The sequence below is a fragment of the Bison bison genome, unplaced genomic scaffold (assembly GCF_000754665.1).
Source record: "Bison bison bison isolate TAMUID 2011002044 unplaced genomic scaffold, Bison_UMD1.0 scf7180017864072, whole genome shotgun sequence".
Lineage (NCBI taxonomy): Eukaryota > Metazoa > Chordata > Mammalia > Artiodactyla > Bovidae > Bison > Bison bison.
The window spans coordinates 6245723-6258040 of NW_011494644.1; the positions used below are offsets into that span (position 1 = coordinate 6245723).

General features: G+C 42.5%; 1 protein-coding gene across 1 annotated transcript in view; it reads left to right on the plus strand.

Annotated features, from left to right (window-relative positions):
- The window catches only part of PRKCB (protein kinase C, beta), a 476951-nt gene that overhangs the window by 6968 nt on the left and 457665 nt on the right, over nt 1-12318 (plus strand). The window contains exon 2 of the mRNA XM_010837422.1: nt 3623-3724. Within this exon, the coding sequence (XP_010835724.1) occupies nt 3623-3724 (102 nt within the window). The remainder of the gene's footprint in view (nt 1-3622; nt 3725-12318) is intronic.

Here is a 12318-nt window from a genome sequence, read left to right on the forward strand (position 1 = left end):
TGTTGGTTTTTTTTTTTTTCGGCTACAAAAAACAGAATTACCAACTAACTGTGGCTTTAACAATTGAGACAACTGCCTCACATTATAAAATGTTTTTGGTGGTAGACAGTTCTAGAGCTGTCTCAACAATTTTATTAAAGCTCCAAAAATTTTTTAACCTTCCATTCCTCAGTATGCTGCTGCTGCTGCTAAGTCGCTTCAGTCGTGTCTGACTCTGTGCGACCCCATAGATGGCAGCCCACCAGGCTCCTCCGTCCATGGGATTTTCCAGGCAATAGTACTGGAGTGGGTTACCATTGCCTTCTCCATTCCTCAGTATATTGACTTTTAATTCTCAGCTTTGTTGATTCTATTTACATAATGGCTGCTGTGGCTCTAACCATCACACCATCAAAGGAACAAAGTCTAGAACAGGTGAATGGCTGGGGCAGCTAAAGTTAACTCCTTTCGTGTCTATCTATTTTGATCATTGAGGAAATTTTTTTCCAAATGTATATCCCCCTCATAGATTGTCTTTTAGTTGTCATTGATCAAAATAAGAACACCTCTAGCTGTAAGAGAGGCTAGAGAAGTGAATATCTGGCATTTTCAGACTTTATCATGAGTGATGAAAAGAGAGAAATAACAGTTGTGTAGCGTATTATTCTAAATGTGACTGTGACAATGGAAAACTCCTAACGTTGATGGCTTAAGACAGCAAGAGTTTATTCCTTGTTTGCCCTGTATGTTGTTAGCTGTGGGTCAGCCCTCCTTGCCTCCGCATGGCTTCATGCTGCAGGACCCAGGCTGAAGGAGCAGCCCCCCTCAGGGGCATGCCTCATGCAGAAGGAAAGCAAAAGAGCTGCAGGAAACACGGCTAAGTTTCTCTGTGGACCTGCCTACTTGGACTTGTCTACTTGGATACCAGTGGCCAAAGCAAGCCACACTCCAACCTGAGGTCCACAGGGCAGGAATGTACTCCCCCTGCCAGGGAGTCATGATTTCTATCACATGATAGAACAGTATCTGTATAGCAAGTCACCCAAAAACTTAGCTTAAAACAACCAGCATTTTATTACACCTGACAATTTTGTGCATCAGGGCAGGGCTCAGCGGGGCAACTCTTCTGCAGCACGTGGTGCTGACTTTGACTGAGGCCACTCTGTTGTATTTGGCTGGCCACAGGCTGGTCTGAAGGTTCTGACTTGGCTTTACTCCCAGGTCTGGCATCTTGGTGGGGATGGCTTGAAGGCTGGGCTCCCTGGCATGCCAGTATTAAGGTTGTGGGCTTCCTCCATGGCAGCTCAGGGCTCCCAGAGACAGGGACCCTGGAGACAGGAAGTGGAAAATCCGGAACCTGGAAACATCACTTCCACCATAATGTACCAGACAAACCAGTCACAGAGCCCACAGGCGGAGAGAAGGTGGACTCCCTCTCTGGATCAGAGGAGTTTTAAAGGATTTAAGGCCATCTTTTACTTGTCACGTGTGAATTTAGGAACAGACACATAATCTTACAGGGAAGGGAAGTGGGTTTTTAAGAAAATGATTTATTTTTGGCTGTGCTGGGTCTTCACTGTTGCACAGGCTTCTGTCTAATTGTGGCGAGAGGGGCTACTCTCTAGCTGTGGTGAGAGGCTCCTCATTTTGGTGGATTCTCTTGTTTCGGAGTCTGGTTTCTAGAGCATGTGGGCTTCAGTAATTGTGGCACGTGGGCTCAGTAGCTGTGGCTCCTGGGCTCTACAGCACAGGCTCAATAGTTGTGGCCCACAGACTTAGTTGTCCCAAGGCATGTGGGACATTCCCGGATCAGGGATCGCACCTGTGTCTCCTGTGGGTGGATTCTTTACCACTGAGCCACAAGGGAAGCCTGGGAAGTGGATATTTATTAAAAATGAATTTTAAGATGGACCTTACCTTACCAATGAGCATGATCATGAAATAAATATTATTAAAACATAGTTATGTTAAATAGTTAATAGCCATCATGAAATCTACATAATTAAAACATAGTTATGTTAAATAGCACACATTATGCTTCATATATTTGTATATGCTTAACATATGTTTTAAAAGGTAATATTTATTATGAAACCGAACATTTTTTTTGGCATGTGGGATCTTAGTTCCCCAATGAGGGATCAAACCCATGTCCTTTGCAGTGGAGTCTTAGCCACTGGACCACCAAGGAAGTCCTGAAACCAAAATATTTAAGACAGTGGGGATATTGCTACAGAAGGACCAATGGGACAAAAAAGAAAGTACAGTCACACACACACACAGAGTTTATACAGTATGATAAAACATTATATATTTATATATTAGATCCCCCCAAATCACATCACAAGATTAAATAAATGATTTAAAATAAAAAAGGATACAATGGAATATTAATGTAATCTTGAGTAGCCAAGCCTTTTCTAAGAATAATCACCAAGGAAACTATTAATAGTACTAAATATATAAAAATTCTGTATATCCAAAGAAACATGAAAGAAGTTAAAGGGCAAACTGAAGGATCCTTTACATTATATTAATATATGTTAAACATGGGGTTAAAATCTTTTACATATAAATAGCTCTTTCAAATCCTTTTAAAAAGATGAATATCATGTAGGCATAGAGCAAGACAATTTTAAAAAGAAATACAAATGTCCAAAATCATATAAAAATATTCAGCCTCAATGTTCATTAAACTCTGATTAAAACCATGACTCTCCTAAGGATCACTCTGCTTTCATAAATCAAAAGCCTCAAAACTGGCCCTCCTCTTTGACTCAGAACTCTCATTCCTAGGAATTAATCCTAAGTAAATAATTATGGATGTGCAAAAAGATTGAACTACCAGATTATTCATCTAAGTCTTGTTTATAGCAGCATGAAAAACCGGAATCAATTAACCGTGTGCCTGTGGGTGGGGCAGCTGTGGGGTGCGCCGTGGCGGGGTCCCTTCAAGAATGAACTTGCTCTTCACTTCAGAGAGTGCTGGGGCTGGCAGATTCCAGCTTTGACCTGCTTGGGATGCACCTTACTCTCACGCAGAGGCCACGCTATTCTGAGGCAGTCCTGGCTGCTGAGGACCGAGCAAGGTGCAAGGGCCTGAGAGTTTTGCTTATCAGTGGGGCTCCTCTAGTGGAAACGGCTCCAGATTCTCTGCTGACATAGCTGAATCTTTCTTTGCCAAGTCCGCCTTGCTGTCTGAGGCGCCATTGGACCAGTCCTGCTTCCTCACTGTCTTATCTTCCCAGATGTTACTCCCAATGGCATTCCTCTGTCTGCCTGAGTGTCTGATTCCCGGAGAACCCGATGAACATAGAGGGTTAGGGTTCAGTTGGAGTTTCATCAGAGAAGTACAACCATAAAGGATGAAAGGGACTAAAGGACTTACTATAGAGCTCAGACGTTGCTCATCTGAGGTCATCAGTGGTCAGCTAGTCAGGATGTAAGGGGGAGGATTTTCTGAATCTGGTGTTGGGCCTGATGTCAACAACTGAGAAGAAAAAAACACACCTGAATTTGGGGAATGCAGAGATGAGCAGGAGCTGGTGAGGACAGAGTGGAACATGCCTCTGTTACCACCTGCTGTCTTGATGATGTGAGTAATTGGCAGGAGAAGCTGGCATCCTTCACCTGCTTCTTTCAGGATTTGGAGAAGCCAAAGGAGACCCAGAGTTGCCAGAGGAGCTGCAGGCCTGGCCGCTGCCCCACACCAACGAGATGAACCAGCAGAGACACTGCAATATGTGTGAGTGGCCACAGAGCCCTACACTGGCCTTAAGAGCATAAAAACGGCTGCTCTCTCCCTTCTGCCTGCCCAATCCTACCTACGTTTTTCTCACGGCCAGCTATAACCCAGGTTATATAGGGAAGGGAATTCTTGGAAATATAGCTCCAGCTTAGCTAAAACTGAAGCCGAATGAAGCCATCATAATGGGACTGGTTAAAAATAGTACATATTCATAAAATGAGGTGGTATTTATCTGTTTAGAATGAAGCTGCAGATGAATATTTATTGTCATTAAAAGGCAACAATATATACATCATAACCCCATTTGTAAAAACTGTGGTGGTTTAGTCACTAAGTCGTGTCTGACTCTTTAACCCCCACGGGCTGTAGCCCATCAGGCTCCTTTGTCCATGGGATTTTCAGGCAAGAATACTGGAGTGGTTTGACATTTCCTTCTCCAGGAGATCTTCCTGACCCAGGGATCGAACCTGCGTCTCCTGTGTCTCCTGCGTTGCAGGCAGATTCTTTACTGACTGAGCCACCCAGAAAGTCCTGTAAAAATTGTATAAACATATAAAGGCAAATGTTCTAAGATATTAGAACAAACAAAAGTCTGATTGGATCACTCTTCTCCTTTAAGCTCTTAAAAACAGTTTTCCACAACTTATAAGGTCTAGTATTTTGGTAGCTGCCCAGGTCCTCGTGATAGCATCACCTGTGCAGTCTTCTTAGGGCTTCCCTGGTGGCTCAGCTGGTAAAAAAATCTGCCTGCAACGCAGGAGACCCGGTTCAATTCCTGAGTCGGGAAGATTCTCTGGAGAAGTGATAGGCTACCCACTCCAGTATTCTTGGGCTTCCCTGGTGGCTCAGCTGGTAAAGAATCCATCTGCAATGCAGGAGACCTGGGTTCAATCCCTAGGTTGGGAAGATCCTCTGAAGAAGGGAAGGCTACCCACTTCAGTATTCTGGTCTGGAGAATTCCTTGAACTGTACAGTCCATGGAGTCGCAAGGAATTGGACATGATTGAGTGACTTTCACTTCACTCACTGCATCCTTCTTAGCTTCATCTGTTATTCCTGCATGCCTATTATTCAATGTTCTAGGAGTGCTAAGGGCTTCCCTGGTGGCTCAGATGGTAAAGAATTCACCCACAAGTCAGGAGACTATGTGTCAGGAAGATTCCCTGGAGAAGGGAATGGCTACCCACTCCAGTATTATTGCCTGGAAAATCCCATGGACAGAGGAGCCTGGTGGGCTATAGTTCATGGGGTAGCAAAGAATCGGACACGACTGAAGCCCTTAAACATTCGAGGTTTTTACTCACTGGCACCGTGTGTTCTCTCACTGATTCTGGCTTTCCTTTTTCCTTGGACTGACTTTGCCCCCCAGACTTTGCCTGATTAATTCCTACTTATTATTCAAGACCTTTTCTAGTATTGCTTTTTTGAGCCATTTGCAACTCAGTGGCTCCCCAAACTGTTGGAACATCAAAATAATTTCCCTGGGAAACTTAATAAAATACAGATACTTGGGCTTCATCATAGACCTCCTACAATAAAAGTTTGCAAAGGTAGGGCCAGGAATTTTGTATATATGTATTTTGGAAATAGATTTGTTTTCAGGAGACAGAGACTCCAAATAATAATGGCTCAAACAAAATAGGCATTTATTTCTCTCTCACATAAAAGTCAAAGATGGCATGACAGCTCTGCTCTGGATGTCTGTTAGGAGGCCAGATTCCTTCCACATTGTTGTTCTGCCATTCCTGGAAAGCCGTTCTCCACTACATGGCCAAATGGCTCACACTGTCTTCTGCATTCCAGCCAATGGGAACAGAGGAAAGGTGAATAGGGAGAGAGCTTCCCACTGCAGTGCATTTCCTGGAGCCTGTGTATGTTACTTTCTCTCAGATCCATTGGCCAGAACTTAGTCTACTTAGATGCAAGAGAAGCTGGGAAATGTAGTCTTTATTTGAGATGGTCAAATGCATAGCTAAAAGTTCTGATTTTTAGGAGAGGAGAATGAATCTGGGAGAGAACTGTAGTGTCTACCAGACTATGTTTAAAAACTCAACTTCCCAGAATCTCATTCCTGATGGACATCAGGGTTTGGAAGTACTGGAAGTTTCTTAGAGCTATCCAAACCAGAATTACCTCTTTTTGATGGCCTTCACCTAAGAATGTTGTTTTCTTAAGAAAAGGGACAGTGTCTGTATTTCTGAACCCAACAGTTGTCTATAAACGCTCAATAGACTTTTGTCAAAGGAATTGAATGGTGAGTTCACATATCCTATGGGTATAACACAGATGTTAAGATTCCTTTTTCACTGATTACCAAAGTTTTCTAATAACCACATCACTCTAAACGATATCATTTGAAATGTCATATTTTTACTAATTTGTAGCTATTAAGGCATATCAGTAATAACGGCTCCTTCTTATTGAGCTAAGTCTTTCACAAGCATTACCTTATTTAATTCTTACAATAAGCCTGTGAGTAGGTATTTTTTATTAAGTCCATGTTATGAATGTAATGTAGTATTCTCAAGGTCATGGAGCTACTTAGTGAAGGCCATGGTGCTTGCTCTTAATCATCAAGTGAGACACTGCTAGTTTCTAATCATGTAAGTATTTCTTTTAATTAAACATTCTCCCTGATTTTCCTTCAATTTCATATATGAATTTTTGTAATTGTACTTCCACAGGTTCTAACTTGATATTCAAGAAATCTACTTGTCACTTCCCAGCACAGAAGTAATTCACAAAACTATTTAATACTCAGATCACTGACTTTTTATTGAAACCTCTACCAATCTCTATCCTAAATCCAAGCAAAATTTTCGGATTCGGTTTTGAGCAAATGATTACTTAGTGAATTTTCATTATTATTTTAATTTCTGATTTATTTATTTTTGGTTGCACTGAGTCTTCCCTGCTGCACGCGGGCTTTCTGTAGTTGCCTTGAGCAGAGGCGGGCTTCCTCTTCATGGCAGTGCACCAGCTTCTCATTGCGGTGGCTTCTCCTGTTGCCGAGCACCGGCTCTAGGGGCGTGGGCTTCAGCAGTTGTAGTACTCAGGCTCAGTGTTTGTGGTTCACAGGTTCTACAGTGCGGGCTCAGCAGTTGTGGGGCCTGGGCTCTAGTTGCTCTGGGGTACGTGGAATCTTCCTGGATCAGGGATTAGCAGGTGGACCCCTATTCCCTGTACCAGCGGGGAAGTCCTTAATTATTAATATTCATTAACCCTCTGGCTTGCCAGGCACTGAACTGAAAGCAGGTGTTACAGGGATTAGCAAAACAAACAATTTCACTGTCATGGAGCTGGTGTTCTAGAAGGAGGCAGACAATGCAACCAAACATGCATTAAAAAGTTAAGTTCAGATAAAGGTGAGTGCTGTAAAGAAGGTAAAATGGTGATTTTATAGGCAGTGATTGAGGGTGGGGTGGGGCTGGTTTAGATAAGGTGGTCAGTGAAGTGTTTTCTAAGGAAGTGTTGCTTGAGGTAGGGCCTCAAGGCTGAGAGCAAGTCTCCCATGGGAAGATTAGGAGGAAGAGTACTCTAGCCAGTGGGTAGAGTAAATGCATAGGTCCTGAGGCAGGAACAGAGAGTGTTTAGAAGTGAGGAGAGAGAGTTAAGAGATACATTGGAAAGAGGGGCAGAGGCCACATTAGGTACTGGAGTGGGTTGCCATGCCCTCCTCCAGGGGAACTTCCCAATCCAGGGATCAAACCCAGGTCTCCCACATTGCAGGCAAATTCTTTACCATCTGAACCAGCAGGGAAGCCCAAGAATACTGGAATGGGTAGCTTGTCCCTCCTCCAGGGGAACTTCCCAATCCAGGGATCAAACCCAGGTCTCCTGCATTGCAGGCAGCTTCTTTACCAGCTGAGCTACCAGGGAAGCCCTCAATATAATGAAGTTGGATTTTATTCTAGGAGAAGTGGGAAATTGTTGGAGAGTTTTATGTGGGATTGTAGGATGATCTATATTAAATGTAAAGAAGTTGATTTGGTTACTGTGTGGAGAATAAATAAGGGGGCAGAATGGAAGCAGGGTTTGGTAGTTCCTTAATAACTTGAAATGTGAAATTGATATGACCTAGAGATTCCACTCCTAGGTATATACCCCAAAGAACTGAAAACAAACCCTTGTACTTAAATGTTCTTAGTAGTGTTATTCATAATAGCCAAAAGGTAGAAGCAACTTAAATGTTTACCAAAAGAAGAATATACAAAATATGATATTTCCGTACAGTGGAATGTTACTTAGCCATAGAAAGGAGTGAAGTACTGACACATGCTACCACATGGATGAACCTTGAAAACATTATGCTAAATGAAAGAAACCATATGGAAAAGGCCACATGTTGTATAATTCCATTTATATGAAAGGTCCAGAGGAGGTGAATCCATAGGGACAGAAAGTGGATTTATGCCCGGGGACAGGAAGAATGGATTTTGACTGCTTAATGGTTATGAGGTTTCCACTTGTGGTGATGAAAAAAGATTCTGAAAATAGATGGTGGTGAGGGTTGTACTACACTGTGAATGCATATAATGTCATTAAATTATAAGCCTTAAAATGGTACATTTTATGTTATTTTTATATAGTGATAATAATAATAAAAGAATTACCCAAGGGTTTAGTTAAAATGCAGCTTCTTGGGGACTTTTCTTTAGAAATCATGATTCTGTAAGTCTGGGGAATCCAAGGGATTTGCCACTAAGAAAAAGAGAGAGCAGAAGCAAGAAGACCAGAATACAGGAGTAGGGGCGGCTTGGACCATGGTGACCGTGGAGGTTTGATTTAGAAAGGCAGGGGACATATCCTGGAGGTAGTGTCAACAAAACATGCTCATGGTTTGCATGAAAGGCAAAAGAAGAATCAAAGATGACTCACAGATTTTTGATCTGCACATCTGGTTGTAGAATGGTGCCCTTCATGTAGCAGGGAGATTCTAGAGCTACAAGACATTTGGGAAAATTAAGTTTTGTGCCTACCAGAGCAAAGTTATACCTTTTCTTGGAGAAGATGCCAATGCAGAGATTGCTAAATGCCTATTGTAGCCTCTCTACTTCCCCTTTCTTTAAAAATAAAAAGCTGATTTTATTTGGAGTGGCAAAGTGCCCAGCTAAAAGTCAACATTTCTTCAGTTTCTTTGCAGTTAAGGATGGCCAATGAGCTGTAAACAGGTCTTTAAAGCTCTTTAAAGGGCAATAACTTAAGCTTCGAGGGACAACCACTTTTCCCCTTCCTCTTCTTCTACGCAGTTAGAACATGAGCTCCGTAGCTATAATGTGAACGTGAAAAAGCTTGACCTTGAGGTTTGAAGTTGCATGCAAAGAATCAGAGGAGCCTGAACTCCAAATAACTGTGAGGAGCTGCCATGCTTGTTCTAGCTTTTCACATCAGAGGATAAACCCTAAAATGTCTTAATTCACAGCAACTGGAGCTCTGCTACTAGCTGCTGAATACAATTCCTGTCTGATACTGCGCCAACGCTAGAAAAATACATTTCCCTATAATTTCCAAAACTTCTATCTTATTACCCATCGTTCTCCAAGCAGCATACTGAAGAAGCTGCCTAGAAATAGTTTACGCATAGTATGTCAATATAATGCATTAAAAAAATATATCCTGAACATGCTTTTGGCCTGATTTTTTCTAACCAACATGTCCTATCAGCATATAAAGCAAGCATTTGTATTTTTAATCTGTTATTTTTGTGCAATCTCCTAAATTTTGATGTTTTAAGCATCATGCCTTTGACATTAGCTAAGAGGGTTATATTGAAGAGGTTGACTGCAGTTCTCTGGGTGTCAAAGATTATACTGGTTTCTGTCCCACAGATGAGAACATAAACCCTTCAGTGAAGATGGAACCATTGTTAAGTTCTCTAGGTATTTTCCTTATACTCATAACAGAGAGTCTGGTAGGGCCTGGACACTGATTTATAATTTTTTTGAGGCTCTAAAAATGGTTATTTAAAAAATTACAAACAATATACATTGATACTTATATGGAAAACACCCAAGAAACTGTTAATACTGCTACTTCTGAGCAGTGGGAGAGAGGTCTGGGGAGGGGAGACTTTTACTTTCTAGATTATGCCTTAAATTTTTAAAATAAAATAGATTAACAAGAAGGTCCTACTGTATAATATAGAAAACTATGTTCAATATCGTATCATAAGCTATAATAGAAAAGAATATGAAAAGACATGTATATATATGTTAAGCATGTATAATTGAATCAATTTGCTGTATGCCAGAAACTATCACAACATTGTAAATCAACTACATTTAAAAAAGAACAAGAAAATTTAACATCACAGGTTTCGTGTGTGTGTGTGTGTGTGTGTGTGTGCTCAGTTGCATCTGACACTTTGTGACCCCATGGAATCCCCCACTAGGTTCCTCTGTCTACAGAATTTCCCAGGCAAGAATACTGAAGTGAGTTGCCATTTCCTTCTCCAGGTGGTCTTCCCGGGTCAGGGATCAAACCTGTGTCTCCTACATTGGCAGGTAGATTCTTTACCACTTTAGCACAGGCAGATTCTTTACTACTGAGCCACCGGGGAAGCTCTCATCCTGTGTAGCAAAGCTGGGAGGGAAGAAGTTCCTAGCCTCATGGGAGGGGTAGGTCAGCTCCTGGTAGATGGCTTTTGAGTCTGCGTTTGGGCTTGTGCCCCTCAGAGAAGCTGAGTTGGGTGGTGTGTCTCATGAATTGAGGACTCTGAAAAGGCCATGTTGGGGCCCATCAGAGGGTGACACAGTGTCCTGAAGGTCACAGACTGCAGAGGCCTCAACGTGGTAAACAGGATAGGAGATGGGATATGAAAGCCCAGTTATGCACCGAGTTCAAGACAGAAACCGGTGGTCTCCTCCTCCACCCACCCAATCCCAGTTTAGAGAGGTGTATTCCTTAAATTCTTTGGCCATTTCTTCTCTGATTTACCTCCATATTTACAAATCTATGTCTCTGGTGCTGTTTCTTATCTTTTCAGTTATAGATACTACTGTCATGATCTGTTTCTACCCATGGAACGGCTCTGACACACACATGGGCTTTTCCCACCCCCACCCCCACCAACCAATTTTCTGACACTGGCTAGCTGTCCCACACCTCAGTAAACTCTGACACCCTCAACCTGGAGTTAGCCCTGTACCTGTGTGCATGCTAAGTCGCTTCAGTCATGTCTGACTCTTTGAGACTCTATGGACCATAGCTCTCCAGGCTCCTCTGGAGGGGAGGAGGAGTGCATGGGATTCTCCAGGCAGGAATAACTGGAGTGGGTTGCCAGGCCCTCCTCCAGGGGGGTCTTCCCAACCCAGAGTTGAACCCACATCTCTTATGTCTTCTTCATTGGCAGGTGGGTTCTTTACCACTGAGCCACCTGGGAAGCAGGTCACAGAAATTAAGGGCTCAGTCCTACAAGACTGTCTCCTCTTAAGAAGCCAGTCAGCAGTCAACCTCTTGTACTTTTGATTGATTGGCTATAAATCAGGGGTTCCCACAGCCGCCTCCTTCAGTTCATTAATTTGATAGGATGGATCATAAAACTAAGGAAAAGTTTACTTACTAGTTTCAATTCTTGTGAAGGATACAACTCAGTTCAGTTCAGTTGCTCAGTTGTGTCTGACTCTTTGTGACCCCATGGACTGCAGCATGCAGGCTCCCCTGTCCTTCACCAACTCCCAGAGCTTACTCAAACTCATGTCCATCGAGTCAGTGATACCATCCAACCATCTCATCCTCTGTCATCTCCTTCTCCTGCTGCCTTCAATCTTTCCCAGCATCAGGGTCTTTTCCAATGAGTCTGTTCTTCACATCAGGTGGCCAAACTATTGGAGTTTCAGCCTTAGCCTCAGTCCTTCCAATGAATATTCAGGACTAATTTCCCTTAGGATTGACTGCTTTGATCTCTTGCAGTCCAAGGGACTCTCAAGAGTCTTCTCTAACACCACAGTTCAAAAGCATCAATTCTTTGGCACTCAGCTTTCTTTATAGTCCAACTCTCACATCCATACATGACTACTGGAAAAACCATACCTTTGACTAGATGGATTTTTGTCAGCAAAGTAATGTCTCTGCTTTTTAATATGCTGTCTAGGTTGTTCATAGCTTTTCTTCCAAGGAGCAAGTGTCTAATTTCATGGCTGCAGTCCACCATCTGCAGTGATTTTGGAGCCCAAGAAACTAAAGTCTGTCACTGTTTCCATTGTTTCCACATCTGTTTGCCATGAAGTGATGGGACTGGATGCCATGATCTTTGTTTTCTGAATGTTGAGTCTTAAGCCAACTTTTTCACTCTCCTCTTTTCCTTTCATCAAGAAAGAGGCTCTTTAGTAGTTCTTCACTTTCTGCCATAGGGTGGTGTCATCTACATATCTGTGGTTATTGATATTTCTCCATCTTGATTCCAGTTTGTGCTTCATCCAGCCTGGCATTTCGCTTGATGTACTCTGCATATAAATTAAACAAGCAGGGTGACAATATACAGCCTTGATGTACTCCCTTCCCGATTTGGAACCAGTCTGTTGTTCAATGTCCGGTTCTAACTGTTCCTTCTTGACCTGCATACAGATTTCTCAGGAGGCAGATAAGGGGGT